This window comes from Pelodiscus sinensis, chromosome 8 (genome assembly GCF_049634645.1).
Source record: "Pelodiscus sinensis isolate JC-2024 chromosome 8, ASM4963464v1, whole genome shotgun sequence".
NCBI classification, from domain to species: domain Eukaryota; kingdom Metazoa; phylum Chordata; order Testudines; family Trionychidae; genus Pelodiscus; species Pelodiscus sinensis.
The window spans coordinates 30,097,940-30,119,402 of NC_134718.1; the positions used below are offsets into that span (position 1 = coordinate 30,097,940).

General features: G+C 43.9%; 2 protein-coding genes across 8 annotated transcripts in view; one reads left to right on the forward strand and one right to left on the reverse strand.

Annotated features, from left to right (window-relative positions):
- VSIR (V-set immunoregulatory receptor) overlaps nt 1-12,821 on the forward strand; it is a 42,896-nt gene extending 30,075 nt beyond the window's left edge. For both annotated transcript variants that reach the window (XM_075934961.1, XM_006121492.4), the window contains 3 exons: nt 2,727-2,754; nt 10,749-10,936; nt 12,079-12,821. In XM_075934961.1, coding sequence (XP_075791076.1) covers nt 2,727-2,754; nt 10,749-10,936; nt 12,079-12,116 — 254 coding nt within the window. In that variant the 3' untranslated portion in view covers nt 12,117-12,821. The remainder of the gene's footprint in view (nt 1-2,726; nt 2,755-10,748; nt 10,937-12,078) is intronic.
- The window catches only part of CDH23 (cadherin related 23), a 576,749-nt gene that overhangs the window by 95,565 nt on the left and 459,721 nt on the right, over nt 1-21,463 (reverse strand). The window lies entirely within an intron of this gene.

Genomic DNA, 21,463 nt, shown 5'->3' on the forward strand with positions numbered 1-21,463 from the left:
CAAGCGTCAGCCTCCTTTAACTGAGAGAAGGAAGAATAGATCGATGGATGGAAGAAAGGAAAGGATAAGGGAAAGGAGAAATGAATAAGGAAGAGGCACAGGAATCAGACAAAAGGAGAAAAGCAAGGGAGAATAAGGAGCAGAAAAATACTGGTTGTTCCTATGACAAAGTAGCATATTTGTTACACTTGACGTATAATGAAATCCACTCCATTTTCATTACACTAAGCAATTCTAGTCATGAAATAATCCACAGAGCAGCCAAACACCACTCCTGCTCTATATTTATTGCAGACAATTAACCATGTATAAAGGTCATGCCAGTTTATCACATCTACTCACATCTTTATGGAAAAGAGACTTTTTGTTGGCGCTCTGTTGCAGGGACTGAAAGCAGCCTCCAAAAGCAGCAGTACTTATGTGGTAAAAGCCTTCTGAGGGGGTGAATGTTGTGTCAGAAGACAGCTGTGTGTCAGTGAAGTGAACATTCCCCTTGTGCCAAGGGAGCTCTCTGCAGAGTTTTTACTACTTGCCTTGCACACTTACATGACCACAAAAGCACAGACCCTACATGGATGGGACATGTCACAGCACCGAGTGTGAATCCTCTCCCTGAAAACTGGCAGAGCAGGCCAACCATCTGCTCTGTTGATGTTGTTATGATGTGGAGTAATAGTTATGATGTAGTAATAGTGGTGGTATTGGTCCTAATATTAGCACTGCCCCTATTAACAGTGGTGAGATAATAGTTAACCTCAACATCAGTTAACACTAATACTGATATTAGTGACATCAGGGCCAATCCTAAGGTCCAAGCTCAGACAAAACTCCTAATCATGCCATAAGTAGAGCCCTGCAAATCCATGGCTATCGGCTTTACATCTGTGGGTATATGCATCTGTGGAGGTGGATACCTCCGGTTCATTTTTGTGGATATGTATGTGATGCGGATACAAATTTTGTATCTAAAACCTTGCAAATTTGTGGATCACTGTGGGTAGCTGCATCCACAGATGTGGATTCAGATATCCACAGATCATTTTTGCAGATGCAGATGTGCATACAGATTTTATATCGGTGCAGGGCTCTAGCCATGAGCCTGTTGAGAGAGTGGCCACATTGTGAGACGCTTCCATCAATAAGCCTGAATGAAAGAACAAATACAGTAAAGTGCAATTGTCTTGCAAATATAGTTCTGATTACTACAATTGACACCAATGCCACTGAATCACAATTAACATTGTTGCACCTGATGAAGTGGGTTGCAGTCCATGAAAGCTTATGCCTAAATACATTTGTTAGTCTTCAAGTGGCACAGGACTCCTCATTGTTTATACTTTGCTTTAGTTTCCCTAAGGAAACAAGATGCTCTACTGCACTGCACAGCACAGCACAGCACAGATATGAAATCCAAAACAAAGGGCCAGAAAGACGCCTGCTACTTAAAAAGTTCACACAAAAAAGTCATAATGGATCACTCTCCTTATCTGGATGCTTTTCATTGGGATAACCTTGTTGGACTGCCCACAGCAAGCCTTGGAGAAAGGGTTCATCCATTATAAGCTTCTCTTCCTGTCTGGAATCTTATGTTCAAAACCTGATTTGTTGATTTTGCAAGTTGACAGGGTTCCTCCTCCTTGTGACGAGGAGTAGAAAACCCAGGCTATGTCTAGACTGCAAGCCTCTTTCGAAAGAGAGCGTCTAGACTGCACGCAGAATTTCGAAAAAGCAAGCCGCTTTTTCGAAAGAAAGCACCCAGTTAGTCTGGATGCTCTCTTTCTAAAAAGCCTGTTTGCTTTCAAGAACGCCTTCTTTCGAAAGAGCACTTTTGAAAGAAGGCGTTCTTCCTCGTGGAATTAGGTTTACCACCATCAAAAGAAAAGCCGCATTCTTTCGATTTAATTTCGAAAGAACGCGGCTGCAGTCTAGACGCAGGTGAAGTTTTTTCGAAAAAAGGCTACTTTTTTCGAAAAAACCCCTGAGTCTGGACACAGCCCCTGAGAGCTCTGCAAGTCAGACTTGAAGGTCATAAATTGTAGAAGGGTGCAGGAGGAGCTGCAGGTCAAGATGCCAGTGTTGAATCATGTGAGGTAAAAAGGCCTGTGCTATGCCTGCTTCCACTTTTATTCATCTTTGAAATGTTTGAATGAAGAAATTAATCAAAGAGGGAAGAGACAGATCCTTGCAAACCCCAGAGCACGTGATTCAGTATCCATTTTCCAGATGAATTGTCAGTTTCCGTTCCTCTAGTCCAAACCACCAAATCTCAGATTTATGGGAACAGAAAATGTTGCTCAGAAAAACAAAACACAAGTACAGTGAAAAGGAAAGGAATCTGAGGCTTTAACCCCTCATGTGCTGCATTTCGGAGTACCTCATTTCCATTGCATTGTCTTGCTTCAGTTCCAGGAACATACCGGTATTCTGGTCCCTGTCACTAGGGCTGGAATACATCACCACACTTAATCCTTTCACTGCTGATGTAATATGCCCATGTCTCAGCCTTTTTAGTTGAACACAAAACTCGTGTATGTAACACCTTAAATGAGAGCTCTGGGCTACTCACTCAATTTCAAAGCAGTGAAAGTGCTCACCCTGTAGCAGGAAACTATGCACAGGGATTTCTGAATTTTCTGCGTTAATATTTTTTCCATTAAAGCTGACTGTAAATAGCAACCATTGTTTTTTACTAGTATAATAAACACTTTTTGTTTGTCTTTTTGCAGGTGCCCATGAACTTGTAAGAATGGAGAGGTGAGGAAATCTTAAGTCTTTCCATTTTCCACTGGCCTGTTCATGCTCCCTTCCCTCCTTATGACCCTGAAAGTGGCCTGCTTTTCCTCTGATAATGACTTAAACTTTAGTTTGGCAGATTGCCTGGACCTCTGGGGTGTATTGACGCCCTACACAGTGGTAGGGATCTACATTTAGATACCCACCTCACTTTCACAAACTTCTGCTCCCTGTTCCCACCCACCCACTTTGTTTTAACCCTGTCAAGTGAGAATCAGAGTCTTCCTGCACCGTGGAGACCCCCAAATCTCCACTCCTAAAGCTTCAAGTTATCTGCTCTATGCCAGTTGTTCCTACTGGCATCAGATACAGTATACAGAGAATGAGATATCAAAGATAAGGGAGCTTATCCAGGCTCCAGCATGGTATGGTGTTTTGGCTTCTGAACCAAGCAGGGAGGGAGGGGGAGAGCGAGGAGAGAGAGGTAGCCACAGAAAGTGAACAGCCTTAGCAGTAGTGCTGACTCTCACAATTTCATCACATCTCTGACTGTTTTGGGTGTTTTTCATTTTTAACCAAGGCTGCCAACTGACATGTTTTCCAAGCCAGAAGATGGCTACCATTTCCCTACAAGCCTATCTGCAAGTGGCAGCTGAGCTGCCCTGCACAACATTGCCTGCCACCTCCCATTGTTTCTTCCAGTGCAATGGGAGCTATGCCCACAGGCAATGGCTGCTGTTTTGTGTGCAGGGGAATTACCAGAACACAGGAATGCAAGGAGCAGAAGAGACTCTCTGAAAAGTGAATGGGTAAAGTGATGGAGAGTGGGGGCAGATTTCAGGGGTGCTGGAGGATTGGAAGGACAGGACAGAGGCCTTGGAAGTTCATAGGACAGTGGGGGTGGGAATTGAAAGGACAGATTCACAGCTCCTCCGGTTTGGGGGCAGTGTTGGGTAAGGGGAATTTGCACTGTAGAGCCAGGGGAAGGTAGTGTTGCCTAGTCTCATGTACTGATTGGAAATGATGGGATTTTGGCACCAGCAGGAGGATCTCTTGCAGTGCTGAGGAGCAACCCCAATCCTGCAATTTTTAAGGCTGGGCATGAGGGAAGAGCTCATGCAAGAGCCTTGGGACTGGAGACTCAGACCTGCCCAACCACTGGGCCCTGCCTTTATAGGTATGGTTTTATGGCAGAGAGACCTGAAGCAGGGGGAGGCAGGAAAGTGGTGCTGCTGGGACTCAGAGGCAGGGGAGGAGAGCAGTCAGGTGCTGCTGAGTCCTGGCTGGAGAAGCCCTGGAGCAGCAGGAGACAGGTAAGCATTGCTGCTGGGCTAGGACAGCAATGGGAAGGGCTAGCAGTTCCCCTGTCTTGGGGATGAGGAGAGGGTGAGTAGAGTATACATCCGGGCAGTGGGCATAGCTGTGTATTTGTGTATTCATCAAAGGTTGACTTTTCAACCTGAAATTAGAACCCATGCACTGGGAGAGGAATAGAGAGGAGTTTAAACAGTCAGACTATAAAATATTATTTGAGCTAAAAACATCATGTTTTGGGGCAGTCTGATTTGATCTCTTGTGTTTGGCAATATTGAATGAGACTGTGAGAAGAAAGAGAAGAATAAAGAACTGCAGTCGCAGTGATCATTCAGAGGCATGGTTGGCAATGGGTATCAATTGTGTCTTCCTCCTGATCTGTTATTACAGACTAAGCCAAACTATATTCGCTACTTGTTACAGAACGTGTGGTTGACCTCTTACAAGAGAAGTAATTATAGTATCCATCCACTCTGACTATTGCTTTCATAATGCTTCATTATGGCTCTTCATTTTAAACTTGGGTGGCTGGGGGAGGGCATTCTCCATCCCATTCTCAGGCATGCAACTACCCCTCAATTCTTCCTGTGACAGATTTCCTACTTTTTCATTTGAAAAGTCTCAACAACTTAGGCCAGACAGGCCTTGACAAAAAGCTAACCCCACTGCCTGCCCTGTTAGGCTGTTTCAAGCGGTAACTGAAACTGGCAGCATACATCAGAAACTGAAATAAGAATGCAAATTAACCTTGGTTTTGTTTATTGACATTGATGAAATCTCAAAGGCCATCTGGCCACTTGGCCTTAAAAAAACACCCTTCATTGTGGAGGAAACATCAAGAAGAAACATTTAAACAAAAATTACACATTTAATTGGCCTGCAATCCTCTGTAGCTGTCTTGATTGATTGCTAATAAGTGCTGAAATCTAGTCAGCTGATTGCAGCACAAAACACTATAGGGAGCTACATTCTTTCTTCCAAAGGGATAGTACCTTATGTGGAAGGAACAGAAAAGCAACTTGGTTGAAGCTGTTATTGGGGGCATTTTTAACAATTGATGAAAAGAGATGCATATTGAAGCGGATCAAATGTGACATTCCATTTGCTCAGTAACTGCGAGTGGGTTAAAATTACTATTTTCCATCTCTCCTGGTCTGCAAAAGAAACATTAATTTACTGACATTTCTCCCTGTGTTTCAGTGCTTTATTACATTGTATTTTTAAGGCTATCATTGCCTCTTTCAGGCTGCGTCTAGACGGCTTTCCTATTCCAAAAGAGGAAATGCAAATGAGGAAAACATAAATGCAAATGAAGCGCTGATTAGCATGTTTGTGCACTCATTTGCATATCCTCTTCCGATCCTTTTTTCAGAAGAGTTTTTTTCAGAAAAAAAGCAGTCTAGATGCGGTTCTTTTGGACAAAACCCTTTTGCGAAAAAACCCTGTAAACTTCATTTTTTGAGGAAGAAGGGTTTTTTCGAAAAAGGGTTTTTTCCCCCCCCCCAAAAGAACGCCTCTAGACTGCTTTTTTTTTTGGGGGGGGGGGAACCTCTTCAGAAAAAAGGATTGGAAGAAGATATGCAAATGAAGCACGCAAACATGCTAATCAGTGCTTCATTTCCATTTCCATTTTCCTCATTTGCATTTCCTCTTTTGGAAGAGAAAAGCTGTCTAGACACAGCCTCAGGTATTATAAATGGCTCTCATGTACAATATCAGTAATTGCAATAACTGCTCAGCTGCATTTCCTGGTTGCTGGTTGTATTCAGGTAGCATGTGTTAATCACTTTGTATCACTAGAAAGAGGCATCAGTGTCCTTATATTATTTCTAATCCAAGGCCAATGAGAGCTTCATGATTGTGATTATGTTGCATTCTGTGGTCATCTGGAACTTTCCATTGTCAGTAGAATTAGAACTCATATCCTGGTGCTCTGAAGACTCAGGCTCCCACCGCTTGAACTAAAGAAAACGTCCTTTACCAGTTAGCAGTGTTGGGTCTAGGACAATGTTAATCAGAGTTTAAAATCCCACCAGCCAGGGATTTATCTACACTTTAGTGCTATTTGCTAATTAGCACGATGCTGCAGACACTCCCTTCCTCAGTTTCCTTTTCTCAGGGACACAACTCCACAGTCCAAAAAGATACAAGACAAAATTCTCTCACTGGGGTTCTACTATATTATTAAATACAATACAAACTCGAAATAAAGTCTTTCCCATTGGTCTTCAGCCTTGAGGACCTGTAGTCTCTGGAAGACCCTCTTCCATAGGATAGTTTCTTTCTCTATAAGCACCAGCAAACAAGGGGCAAACAATCCTGTGACATACCTTCTCCCAGCAAAACCAACTTATACTGAAATGTAGTATCAACAATAGCTAATGCTTGGTCATCTCCAACCAGGAGGAACTTCCTCTTTAGCAGCAACTAGGAAATCTGTTAAATCCTTGGCAATGTTCTTGCCTCCCTCCATAAAACATGACATGATCAGGACTTGAATTCCACTATGTTATAAGTGCCTCATGTTGTGAATGTATTCTTCCATAGATCTCAGCATGTCATAGTTCACCATATACTGTACCCCCTGAAAGCCTAGTTCCCCAGCTACTTCTGTTATGGTCAACAATACAAAGCTTTCACCACAGCTGATCTGGCTTAAGGCTACTACTTGATCTCTTAGGGTATGTCTACACTGCATGCTTATTTCAAAACAAACTATGCTGGAAGAAATAGTCTGAAATAGCTTACCGGTATTTCAAAATAGCACATCTACACTACAGGGATGCCTCAAAATTAGTCTGAGGCAGGCTTCCCTAATGTGGACACACTACCTAGATTTAGAGCCCCAGGAGGCACTGGGGAGTAATTAGTTTGAATGGCCCTGGGGAGGAGCTATTTTGAAATAGAAGCAGTGGAGCATCCGCACTATAGCTATTTTGGAATGGGCATTATTCCTTGTGGAATGGGGTTTACAGAAGTTGGAATAAGCCACGCGTTATTTCGAAATTATTTCAAAAATGGAATTGCTGTGTAGATACTCACATTGTTATTTCGGAATAATGGCCGGTATTCTGAAATAATGCCGCTGTGTAGACACACCCTTAGGGAGGCGCCCCCTGGATACAAACACAAGCATCATCATTGAGATTAAAAATAGCTGCATCTAAATCCTACTTCCTTAGGGCTTCCAGACTCTAAGGATTGGACCCTATCATTGTTAATAACCCAGTCAGCACAGATTTCTGCAACTGCCAGACCTACAGTACTTTTGGAATCACCGCACTGTCTGGGTCCCCCTTTTTTCTTGGGGTGAACCCTTCTTTTTAGCAGGGGTCTGGCTGGGGCTTGGCCTTGCAGCTTTGTCATGCCACAACAGAGCAGTTCTTAGCTTCAGAGGGCTGCTGTACCTTCTTGCTAAATCCATCTTCTTGTAGTAGTGGCCTCACCCCACAGGATTCCAGCTCTTTATCCTTAGCCAAGCTGGATCTCAGCCGCGGCTGCATCTTCAGGCAGGTTCTGGAGCTTAGTCATCTCCCTCTGAAGCAGCAAACATTGTTGTTCTGCAGTGTCCTTTTGGAGGCAGAGCAGCTGCTGCTGCTTCTGGTTTGCAGACTGCTCTAAGATCCTTCCCCTGGAGAAACACATCTGTTCCTGTTCTTCAGCCATCTGCATCTGCAGTTCCAGGATTTCAATGTGATTCCTATCCACAGTTGCAGCCTTCGCTCCCCGCTCACTCCATCCTTTACTAGAGAGGTCTGCTGTGTAGCCGAGAGAGCCGCTGGCACCATTGAAACTTCTGCCGTGTTTTGCCTCTCAGGGTTTGTCTCTCAGGGCACACAATCCGTTGTCAATCAGTTGACTTTTCCTCCTGGAAGGTCTTTCTGGAGGCCCTACTTGTCAGTCAGACCCTTTGTATCAACACAAGCTCCCTGTAATTGATTTATGTGCTCTCCATCTTATTGCATGTCTCTCCATGGGTGCCAGCACCTGGGTCCTGCTTCCTGGACAATCCCCAGCCAGTTTCCCCTGCAAATCACCTTCTTCTTCCAGCGTGCATAAGGCTCCTGCCTCAATGGCCAGGTCCCAGAGCTCACTAGTCAGTCTCTAGCTCCTTTTTCATTTTAATAACCTTCTGCTCCAAGATATTCATGCCATGCTCTGGCTCCAGCTTCTCTTTCAAGTGTTCCTCCATTGCTCTGCTCCAGAAGAAGGTTGGTCTCACCTGTTCCTGCAATTCTCTTTTAATATGTTTCTACTTGTCTCAGTAGTATGTAGAATATTCCCTCTCCAAAACAAGCAGCTATTCCAACTCCTGTCTCTCTGCCTTCTAGGCTGGAAATCTCTCTTTCTCAAAGGTTCCAATTTAGAATGGCACCTTCTCCTCTATCAGGTCCACCAGAGTATGGAGACTCAGTTTATTGTGTGTTGCTTTCTGCAGTAACTCCTGCATTAGCTCACTACCAGCTCTGCCAGTTTATCCACTGGCTTAAAATACTTGCTCTCCAATTGGCTTGACTGTCCTGAGGTCACTTTTCAAGATCATTTACAGCTCTGTCACTTCCTTCTATGAGTTTCAAGTATTTTTGTTGCCAGGTTGAGGAATCTTTACGTTCTGGTCAGCCTTACACATTTGCTCTGCCTTGGTTGTTCTGGCCTCTCAAGCTCTGCTTCTATTGGCCTGGTATGTTCCTACCGTATGATCAGCTCCCGTATAGCCTGAGAGCATTTCCACCTCATTTCTTGAATTTAGGCCTTCTAATGCTTTGTACAGCTATCCAATTCCTGGTAGAAATCTACTACTTGGATCTGTAGTTCATTGAATTGTTTAGCAATCACATCATGGCTTTTGTAGCCTCCATTTCCCTGGCTCTCCAGATCATTTGAGTCAAGTTCCATATTTTATATGGCCTGCTCTACCCCAGAATCCTGTCATCCTTTAGGGCTTCTGGTTGGATCCCCTTGATTGGAACTCCTTCTGTTCCTGGGTCTTCTCTGGTTCTTTTATTCAAGTTCCTCAAGCTCTCACACTCTGGGGCTAAAAGTCATGTAGAGCATCTCCCTTAACTAATGGGAATAGTGAACCTCACCGCCTCCCACCTTTAATTTTTCACCCAGGGCCTATTTCCCTGTCTAAGCCACATTTGCCTATTCTTATAGGGTCTTGCTTCCTCAAAATTAGTGTCCACCATAAAATAGACATATTTTAGAGAGGCAACACCATTATATTTGCCTCTTCTCCCCACTGCCAAAAAAGATTGGTCCTCGGGCATTATTCTTTCTTGTCTCAACGGAGTCCCCACAGTATTATTCAAACTTCACAATAGTCCTGGCCCCAGCAGTTTCTGGGAAGAGTATCTTTGATAGCCTGACTCTCCCTGGTTCCCCTCTGGTACTCAGAGCAACCAGACCAGCCTTATAATGATTGTTCATATAGTGGCCAACCCATCCTGCATGCCTCGCTTCTTCATAGTAAATATATATAAGCTGGTAGAGCCTGTGCCTTCTTCCCTTTTGGGGTTGATGGCAATTTGCAATTGACCCTTTTCCATCATGGACACCTCTGCTGCTTCTTGAGTATGCCCCCAATCTGAAGCAGGAACCTCTACAGTTGTGTCTGCCCCTCCATATGCTGTCATGGAACAGTCAAAATCCCACAGCCAGGGCAGGTGTTTATACCGTCCTACAAAGTCATTCCTCCTTGATGGTGGAGGGTGTCTTGATATCCCACTCAAGTACCTGTGGTTGTAGGGCATGTCCGCCCTTTTCCACCCCTTGCTGACCCAACGCTGCAACTACTTGCTGCTTCAGTCCTGGTCCCTCTTTTGGCTCAGAGATGTGCATGGCCTTCCTCCTTGTGCACCTGTGGGCTCTGGAAGTGCCTGTCTATTGGGATAATTTCTCTATAAGCATGTCGCTGCAAATGAGCCCCAATAGCTTTTTATTAGGCCCAGTGTTTGTTATTCATCAAATACCTAGGTGGATTAATTCCCCTTAAATTAGATTATCATGGTAATCTGGGCCTGGACTCCCTTAAAGCATCCCCTGACAAGGGTTACACCTCTTCTTACTATAATATTTTAACGAGCTCCTGCCTTCTTCAAAAACCTGGCTTTCCTCCCTAAAGATTCTAATCCTGTTCTTGGGTCACATCACAGCTGTTTGTAGTACAAAACCATGGCAGCATGACAGGGGAAAGACAAGATGTTAGGAAGTAAGCCCTAGGAAAACAATAGAGAGCTTGGTCATTGAGACGTCACAAGGACAAACACAGGAGAGACCCACTAACTTATGTGTAAGACAGATAAATAGGAACTAAAAATAGTAAGTGCTACTCAGGGCTGCAGGTGAAGACCCAGCTGGGGAAGGCATGCTCCAGCCCCTGCCCCTTCTGACACAGGCCCTGCCCCTTCAGTAACCTCTCCCCGCCCTCGCCCCCTGTGGAGCCAAGCCCCCCACTACAACAGCCCAACCCTTCCTGGCCACCTGGAGGGCAGGGTTAGCATACCACAGCCACAGCCCTCCCTGGTGGCTAGAGAGTATAGGCAGTTTTGGGAAGGCAATGCCTTCCCTTGCCTACATTACCTGCCACCCATGGTACTACTGTTAGAATGGAAGAAAGTCTAGAATTCTGGAGCTCTTAGTGGGTGAGAGAGAAGGTGGGGGTGTGAGTGTGAGGACTGACGCTGTATTTTCTCCTGTAGTAATGCTCAAGGCATTGAAAACCCTGTCTTTGAAGCAGTTCCATCCACAAATACAGAGTCCAGGCCCAAGCTGCAGATGACATATATTGCCAGCCGCCAGCCGTCAGAATCAGGCAGACACCTTCTCTCAGAACCAAACACTCCACTGTCTCCTCCTGGCACAGGAGATTGCTTCTTCCCAACACTGGGTAAGTGTCCATTTTATAAAACTAGCTCCTTGATTGACCCAAGCTAAAGCTGCCATGACAGACGGTAGGGAACTTTAGCCATTGAAGAGGGACATGGGAAAGAAAGAGTCAGAAAGGGAGGGGACTGATCCCTTGTTAAATATTCAGTTTAAATCTAACCTTGTTCAACATGAAATTTATAGTCTTGTGACTCTGGGGAGGGGGAAAACCCTGCATCTCTGCTGTAGGGCCTCATTTTATACTTAATGGTCCTAATTTTTATCTCAATTATACAAGCATAGACATGGAGTGATTCGACTTAAGCCAATGAAGTTATTCCAGATTTACACTGGTATCAATGGAAACAGAATTTGGCCAGCTGTCCACTCATAATTATTTGGTGTCGAGAGAAATTGCTGATACAAACCAAATAATAAATCTTTGGTCTGGAGGTGAACAGGGGAACGCGACAAGATCTCAGTCTTGGAGGGAAAGAAACACAGCTGTGGTGTGACTGGCTCTTTATGTTTGTCCCGCAGCATGGGGTTTGCTATTCTTTCATACAAGGGGTTCTTCCCAGCGGGCCAGTTTCTGCAGTACTCTTGAGTTCCAGATGTGGGATAGCAATGTTAAATTGGGGGCCCTCTTGTCAGTCCCTTGCCCCCTCCCCCAGAGTATCACCATATTAATTTCCCAGAGCCAGGCTGCCATTTCACAGCCTGTTATTAGCAACACAGCAGATGCTGTTACAAGTAGGGAAAGCTAGCCCTTAACTGATTACTTGCTAGAGGGAAAAAATCATGCCAGTTGCCTTAAAAATGTTGCCTCTGGGGGATTAAAATGATGAGCCATGGAATATTAGGAGCTGACCCAAAGCCCAGTGAAGTCAACAAAAGTCTTTCTATTAACTCCCACCACATGCTCTGGGTCAGGCCCTTAGTTCTCATTCCCTAGCATCTTTGCAGCTGGTGACATTTGGCTGAATCACATTGCTAAAGGTGCCTACAAATGGCAATGTGCACTCCCAGCCAATAGGATCTTGTCTATAGTGGAGGGAAGTATCTTCTGTTAATCACCTCAGACCACAGCCTCACAAGTGCCCAGTGAGCTCCACACTCATAAATAACCAAAAAACTATTAACAGAATTGTCTCTCCTTTTTAGAGCCTGTTCCTGATTCTCCAAATTTCATGAATGCATAAAATTGCTGAAGGAGCACAACTTCCGCTGAATTAGTTGTCAGCAATAAGGGAAAGTATTTGGCTATTGCTGGAGCAAAGGCTTTGTAGACAAGGCCACTTCTGAAGGGGAAAAAAAATCACAGACACTTTCTCTGGCACCTCATCGCTGCACATATTTTCCTTTGAACATTTCTCAAAAGAAGAAAAAGAAAACAAGAAAGAAAAAAAGATCTCCACAGATATTGACGCTCTTGCTGATTTTACTGCACTGCACAAAGGAATTTACAATTTAATGACCAATATGTTGCCAAACTTCTCCAACACCTTGCTTATTTACAACGCTGGCATCTAGAGCAGATATAAGAAGATGACTTATTAAACTGGAGAGAGATGCTGAACAAAAAAAAGAAGTCTTATAAACTGAACCAGAGTGTGAGAATCATCCCTTGTCCCCCCACGTTCCATGTCTCTCACCCCAATGGAAATTTGTAAAGGGGAAAACGAGTCTCCTTTCAATGGGTTTAGATTTTTGCTATCTATTTTCTTAGAGAAGTACGTGTGTATATGTTGCCTGCACTGTTTGATGCTATTGCATAGAAACTGTATGATATGTTTAGAACTTGTGTCCCAGTTTGAAAAGACATATGATGGGAAGAAAAATAATATTGGCTGCTGGCTACAATAGCTAAAAATAAGAAATCTGTCAGAAATAAAAGACTGACTTAAGTCATGTTGTTTGGAATCTAGATTCAAATCAAGAGTTTTGAAAAGTTCAGGAATGTTTGTGCAGCTACTGCTCCGACTCAGGTCTTTTGTAGAGATGAACCTGACCTGTGGACTTTGGCCCTAGAATCAGATTCTACCTTGCCTAAAGTCCAAGCGGGTAGGGATCTAGTTTTCTAACCTAACCCCATCTCTCTTAGAAATATGGTAAATATCAAATGGAGAGCCTGAGCGAGCAACCAACCAACCATATCAGAAATCATGTCAAATGGTTCCACCTATTACCATGGTTTATAATCTGTTTTATGGTCATCTGTTTTCATAGCCATATTAGAGATTATCCCCCTGTCTCGGAACAACTTTTAAAATGCTTTATGCACATCTAATATTAAGAGGAAACAGTATATTTTGCCACATTAAATATCCATAGGCAGAGTACCTTAGAAAGGCTGCAAGCAGTTAGTGTTTCAGATTTCCAGGAAAACTAACATACACTGTTCACTGCATTCCAATTAGAGGCACACCCATGAGAAACAACTTGAATTAAAGTAGCATGTGTTCATCAGAGCTCTCATGGAAGGGTCGGATGATAACTGGCAAGTCATAAGATGATTTTAAAAGCTGTAGTCATGATACTGACCACAGTAACCATTTTCAGATATGTGACTCTGAGGGTGCATCTACAGAGCACCCTAAACTCGAAATAAGATTCACAAATGGCGTATATTATTGCAAATCTATTTCAAAATAACTTATTTTGAAATTTGGCATGTCTACTCAGTGCTAAATTTTGAAATACATGCTATTTCGAGCCATCCCTTAATCCAACGAGATTTACCGGGATTGTGAAATAGCACCCCTGTCATTTCAAAAAATATTTCAAAATAACAGGTGGCTTTTGTAGATGCAGGGTAGCTATTTTGAGATACCTCCATTATCCCGAAATAGCCACGCAGTATAGATGTACCCTAAGTTCCTTAACATGGTTGAAAGGTGCAATGCAGATAGGGCCAAGGAGATTTTGAAAAACAATGAGAACACTCTGGAAAAAAGTTTTAGTTCAAGAGTCACTTGCTCTGTTTGGGATAGATGTACAGCAGGAATGCATGAGTCTGAAGGAAACCATAACATATAATCTTTCTAGAAATGACCTACCACATGTGAGATTTTCATGCGAGGTATAGATTGTCACAGAAAAAATATGCGTTGCTAAGCATGAATGAAGACCTGATTTTGAGTGGTAGGCCATGATGACTGCATAGATAAGCAACAGTCAGCTCCACCCAGAAACCCATCAGGATGGGGAAGGAAGATGACACACAATGTTTGAACAGCCTTTGTGTCCTGACAGATCAGAACTTTCCTGATAAAATGGGGGAAAAGATGGTGAAAATAGTCTGGATATTGAGGCCAGGTGCAGTAAAACCTAGCACCTATCCTAAAGTTTTCCTCTCCCACCATCCTCTCATATTCCCTCAGAAAGGATGGCGTGTCACTTATTCTATAACACTTTAATTATGCCAATTTGGAACTACGCAACTAAAGAGGCATCAGGAGATGATCAAGGCAGCCTCTCAGCATGAACAAATCTGTGCTTGTGTGTGTGTGTTGGTGTGTGTGCATGTGAGCATGCAGAGGGAAACAGAAAAAGATCTCATCCTATAGGATCACACCAACAACAGTTTTAATATAGCTAAAGAGAAAGTCTGATGCTCTCATTCTGAGGCCAGTTTTTCAACTGGTTCAAAACACATCCATCTCTACCTGAGAGTCACTCAAGCTGGCAGTCTGAGTTTCAGTCGGGGAACAGACTATTTCATGTTCTTTACTTTTTAAAACAATCATGGGCATTGATAAAAATAATCAAGATGTTGATGCTTAAAAAAACCACCCTCCCACAGCTGTAAACAATTTTTTTTTTTTAAAGAACCAGGGATTTGGAGCAATCAATTTTTTGCTCTGCTCCGCTCCAGCACCAATACTGACTGCTCTAGCTCCGCTCCATGCTCTGACTCAAATTAATTTTTAACTATAATTTTTTAATTTTTAATATACATGATTAATACACATTTTTATTTATAAATTGCAAGTTAGTTTTTCTTATGAAATTTTGCAGGAAAATATTCAAAATATTTTCCAAGTTTTTAATATCTCAAAAATGCTTTAATATAGATATATCAATGAAATTTGGTATGTGCCATAACGTTAGTACGTGCTATCGCTGTTCTACAACATTAATTGTTGAGAAGTACCGAGGCTACACGTTACAAGGTTGAAAATAAACACATAATAATCTAACTATCTAACTAATCTACGTGAGTACGTACTCGCCTATCCTTGGCAGAAGGGTGGGAGCAGTCTGCAGTGTTGCTGGATGTCTGATAATTATCTGATTCTTTAATAAAACATATCTCCAAAAAATTTTGTAATTTTGTATCTGTACATTAGATCTTGATTTCATCTGAAGTGAGAGTAACTGTGACATATTACGTAAAGTGGTAAAGTAGATGTTAATATCAATTGTTATACAATCTGAAACTTTTTGGCACCTTTAGGATTTTCTTGATAAAATATCATTCATTTTGGATTGAAAATGAAAAAAAAAAAAAACCTGGAGCAGTGGAGCAGTCAAGATTTTCTGTCAGCTCCAGGCAAAAACCTGCAGCTCCACTGCTCCGTACTCCAGCTCTGGGCTCCGCTCCAAAGCCCTGAAAAGAACCCTTTCCAGGTGATGAGTCCATGACCTGTAGAGGCAAATACATCTCACTCACTGGAGGGGAGAAGGGGCCCATGTGATACTCTGTACAGTTTAGAAAGTTCTTTAAACTGCAGCAAGAAATGCAGTTTGGAACTTAGCCATCCCTTATACCTTTCATATTCTGAGGCAGGTGGGAAAGAAGAGTGGGAGACATCTGTTTAATAGTGTATGTTACATTTTGTTGCAGAGAGATTTCTCTCAGCAGTTTTCCTAGTGTCCTCTAGTCCAGAGGAATGCCTGGGAGTCTCCATCTTCTACCTAGGCCCAGTCTTCCCTGTCTCCTAGAACCTAGCCTCCCTGCCACCTAGCACAGAGAAGTAGGTCACAAGAGGAAAAATTCCTAGGAGTCTCAATTCCCTGATACTCTCAGGTCCCATCTATAGGCAAGGGTGAAGATGATCAGAGGGGAATGGAGTTCCACTAAGATCATAACACATAACTTAGAGAAATCACCACCAAAATACAGAACACAAATAGTGTTTTTGAAATGACTCCAAAATCAGCAGCATGATGCCCATAGTGTCTGATGTCATACCCAACTGACTGCCATGCCAGAATTGCATAGCTTACCAGCAGACATTAAAAACAAAACAAATCTAAAAAGTCATATAAATAATAGAATATGCTCCTGGGTAGATTTCCAGGCAGACAAGTCTGGAAAAGTTTACTCCGGAAAGCTACTTGTTGTGATGACTGCCACTACTGTGACTCATTGGCTGTCATGGTGGGTGGGCTGGCTCCAGTCCATTAGAAATCCAGCTACTGTGCCAGGTATGGTCTAATCTCAGCTCTGTTAGATAAGCACCCTGAGATGATTCCCAACTAGATCACCGATGTAGTGTATCTAGGCAGCCATCACAGGCCAGTGTTCATCATAACATGGGATGAGCAAAACATCTCTTCAACACTCCAAAGACACGACAAGATCAAATCTTTTGGCAGCAACTGCTGCCTAAGGACTTGATTAATCTCAGAAAAAAAAAATCTCAAAAAATGTAAATAGAATGAAATGAAAAGACCTTGATAGTATATCATGGTACACCACAGCAAAAAGATGATCCTGAACCACATTGTATGCCTGTGCCCATCTGAGAAGCTCCAGCTTTTCAGAACTTCAAACACAGGCCTCATCTTTGTTAACAGGGTAATGCTTGATGGTACAAGCCTGGGGCAATTCCTTTAGTGGACTTGTTTTTGAGGTGATGCAAAGGGGCCCCTTGAAGAAACCTGACAATCTGTGTGAAAGCTGAAATCTTCTCTAGATTAGCAAACTACTCTGCATGATCATCACCAGTCTTGCGGATCCTCCAGCATGGGGACATCTGCATGACAAGTGTATATATATCTGATCTGGGGAACTATTTGTTTAAAGCTGTCAGCTGTTAACTGCTTTCTTGCTGAAGAGTGCACTGGATAATTCTGAGAAACAAGCCTTTACATGGCTAGAGATTAAAAAAAGAAGCACATGAGAAATCTGCGGGAAAGTGGTGGCATTGTGCAAACCAGCTGCCACTTGTCCCAAAAGGGACAAACTAACTTCCTGGTTGCAGAAGGAACCCAGCTGGGTGCTCCCACCCACTGACTTGCTCCTATTCACGGTTCCATTCAAAGGATTTCACTACCAATCTAAATTCCCAGCTCTCCTTCCTGCCACCAAAATAAAAATCAGGTAAAAACTCTCTCTGGGGGCCTAAGTCTCTTTGGTTCATATGGCCATGCAAGCTATCCCTGTTTCTGTGATGTCCCTTCATGTTCCAGTTAATAAAGGACTCAGGATGGGGTTCAAAGGGTCAGTTCCCCTCTTCTCTGAGGTTCTCCTGATCATTCAGAGCAGTATTTCTTAAACTTTTTAATACCGAGGAACACCAGACAATTTTTTTTATGAGGAACACCAAGGATTTTTTTGTTGAGGGAAAAAAAAAGGGTCGGGGGAAAGTTATTGAGGAAAAAAAAGTCGCCTATTTAAGGCACACTGGTGTGCCCTGGAACACAGTTTAAGAAACACTGTTCCAGAGAAAGAGACTAGAAGAGCAGAGCATGTCGGAAGCATTTAAAGGCATGACGATGTCTCTGCTTTTGAAAGGACATGAGCCCAATGGGAACAATGCACGACAATGTGTCAGATCTGGAAGAGTAGCTCTTGACACTGCTTTCGGGTTTAATTGTGATGTTCTATTTAAAAAAGAAAACAAAAACAAAAAATCCCTTCTCTCCAAGGCTAGAATAAAATGCTCACATTGTGTGTCTCCTGCGACCACTGACAGCAGGGTGGCATGTTTCAAGATTGAAAGGAGGCGGGGTGAACAGTATAAAATGAAGGTAATGGTTACAATATGTTATAGGAGATGATCAACTGCTTTGGGCTATTTGTATATTCTGATTGCTCTGAAATTTTTCCAGATTTGCATGCATTTGTTTCTAAAAATACTGATTGATGCAATAAAGTTTTATTGGAAGTATTATTTTCTTACATAACAGAAAGTGATTCACAAATAATAGGTCAAAATTTAGCCAGCTACAGGGAAGGAGGGGTCAATGCCGTCAAATATCAGTGGCTAAAATGATGATGGTGAGGTTAACAGCAGCACTGGGATGATGCCATGTGAATTTAGCAATCAGAGGAAAAATGGAGTGGGAACCAGGAAGAGACAAGCTCCAAGTTGCCAGAGTACAGTTACCTGCATGACAAAACCAAAGTTCTTTTGCTGGAATAGATTTTTGTATCAACCTAAATCATTCCAAGAAATGACGTCTTTAGCCAGAACTGTACAAGACTGTCCCTCCCTTTCTGAATCTGTATGGGGTTCTGTAGCACACTTGTCCCCTGCTGGAAAACTGAGGAAGGGCTACACATCACGTTACAACCAGAGCAGCCAGGGCCATCCTTTGAATTTATGGAGCTCTATGTAGTACTATTAATCTGGTGCCTCTATGCCTCACGGAAGCTGAGGGGAGGCAAATTTTTAGAAATGCGAATTTATAATCTTCAGCAACATACTAATATTTTTAAAACTAATGTTAAACAAAGATCCTGTGGATTAACAGTAAATTCAGAAACGGACAGTAAATACCTTGGGTTGCCCCGTTAAATGGCTTCATTATCACCCAAATGGCCCTATCACAGGTTCTGCCAATAGGTCTGGCAGGCTTCTACACTTTTAAGTTAACTAGATCTTGTCCAGAGGAAGCAGAGCTTCAGAACAGGGATAGTAAGAGGCAGGTGGATCGACATTAGGACCCAGATGTGACTCAAATTTTCAGGTACTCTATTTCACAGCATTCTATGTATGAGTAAATACAGTGCCGAGTGTAGCAGACTACGTAAAGTAATCTCCTCTTACTGGAACCAACACTTTCCATACCAAGGCTCACCCAATATCTATCTCGATTAAAAAAATCCACTACCCTCATTCTGCAACAGCTGTGCTTAGTGTGTAGGGAGGAGGGCGGAAGAGAAGTGCTGCCATACTTCCTTTATTCTATTTCCTCTTTTGTCTTTAAACATGTTTTTGCATTGTGGTTTTCCTGTTTTCAGCCCAGCTAAGTTGTCTTTTTAGCCCTAATTGGTCTCCAGCCATTTTTCTTTCTGCTACTGCTTGGACAAGGAGTGGAGACTTCAGAAAGGTGGCACTGACAGTATCCCCTTCTCTCTGGGGCACAGGGACATGGGCAACCAACCTGGGTGCCATGGTCAGTGTGCACTGTCTGAGCACCACAAGCTAGCAGGCCTTGGCTTCGGGAGCAGGGGTTAGTGCAGGTGAGCCTGGGCTGGAGCTTCTGGCCAGTTGGGTGGGGAGCAGGTAAGGCTGCCTGGATCTGCCAGCCTTCAGGGAATCTCAGACAGCAGGGCTCACCCCTGCAGAGCTAGTGGGCCAGCCCCTGGATCCCCTCTTCCTGCAGACATGGATGATGGCCACATACTTGCTATCCACTTGGTAGGTGATCAGGGATATATTAAGAGGGGGAGACTCCCAGCTCAAAACTCTCCTCTCTGCAGCCAGACTAGACTCTGGTGCCAGCTTCTCATACCCTATGCCCTGTGCCCTATGCTGCTGTCAAACTCAAAGACAGCACACCAAAATACAGGTTTTCCAAGGGTTTCCTTTCCCCTGGGCCAGCCCTGCATGGTATGCAGCATCTCAGTGCTCCATTAAGGAGACTTCAGCACAATGGCAACAGCAGTGTGCTTTTCCTGTCACTGGCAAAGGGCCTGGACAGCCATAGCCCATGTTTGCAATAAGGGCAACTTAATGAAAGTAGCAAAAGCCACGTGCCCTTCCCGAGACTGTTGCTGGGGCACACGGACCTTATACTTCTCAGAAGGGGCATTGCATTAAGATGGTACCAGCACTGTACCCCTCTAGCCAAGAGGCAATGGAGCATGCATGCTAACGGCTCACTTTCCCAATATTGGAAACCACATCAAAGAAATTCCTCTTTGTTCTCCATCCCCTTCTAACTCTGCACGGCACGGGCTCTGTGTTCCCCCAACTCCCTCCTATGGCATGCTATTGGTTCTCCTCCTACCCCTGCAATTCCCCATCCCCCAGCACCACTATCTCCTGCTCTGCATGCCTGCACCAGTCCCTTTTTTCCTTGCTCCCACTGTCCAGGTTCTTGCTTCCATGACCACCAACCCACCCACTCCCTGCCCCCAGGTTCCTGCTCCCTCATCACCACCACTGTGCTACATTTCCATTACATTTCAGGTTCCTCCTTCATCCCCCTTCCTCCTGCTTCCCTCTTTCTGGGTCACTGCTTTCCCCTTCACTCTCAGCCTCAGTTCCTCCATACCAGGTTCCCGTTTGCATCAGCACCAACCTCTCCTTCACTGCCCTCTGGCTTCCTGTGCATCCTTTGCCCAGCCCTTCTGCCTCTGTTGATTCCTCCTCATCCCCACTCTGCCTCCTCCCAGTTCCTACTTCCCTCCCCACTGCACTGACTCCTATCTTCCTCCCAGCCCTTCCTGTGAGGCTCATTCATTTCTGTTAAGAGTGAAGACTACTGACAGACTCCCAGTTAAGCTGCTGCCTTTGGTGTGTGTGCAAAGAGATTCTATAGATCACAGCAGGGGGCAGCAGAGAGATTCCTCTGCCAGCTGTACCGGGCAGTTGGGAGCCTGGATTTTCCTCTGAAATAGGCTTTGCTGTTGTTCTGATAGACACCTAAACCAACAGGTTCTGCCCGTGGATGCCTAGTACATTCGGGCCCTGTTTCACCCAGCTAATATGCAACCACTGTAACAAATTGCATTTCTGAATGACAGAGGGGTGTGTGCAAGCCCACAGGGGGATAGGGCACATGGGAGGGAGGAGCAAAGGGACACATATTACATGAGGGGAGGAGAAAGGGCCTGCAGCGTCAAAGATGGCGAGAAGGAATCTGTGTGATGGGACAAGAGAGCACAGACTTGTGGCGCTGTCAAGACATGAGATGTTTTCATAAATGGAGACAAGAAAATAACATTGGCCTGGGGATAGCACAGCCAGCTGCACTGGTCTCTGGATTCCAGTCCCACTTCATGATTCAGGCTCCTACCCAGAGCTGAGCTGACACTGCTGTGCCATGCCAGGGGGAGGCATCATTGCGCTGCCACATCTCCTCTCCCTCACACATCAAATTACCCAGCCCTGGCTGCTGCTCGGATGGAGGGTCAGGTTTTTCCAAAAAGTGCCTAGGATCTTTAGAGACCTATCCCCCAGAATCCCAGCCCTCTCCCAATTAAATAAAGTTCCAACAAGCATGAGTGAGAGTTCTGGGGCATGAAAGAATGGCAGATGCCTTTGCTACCACAATTACTTATACATAATCTCTTGCTTTACTAAGTGCTTTAGCACATGGAGTATGAATGACACTATTGAAAATTAGCATCTACTCTGCTTCTGAA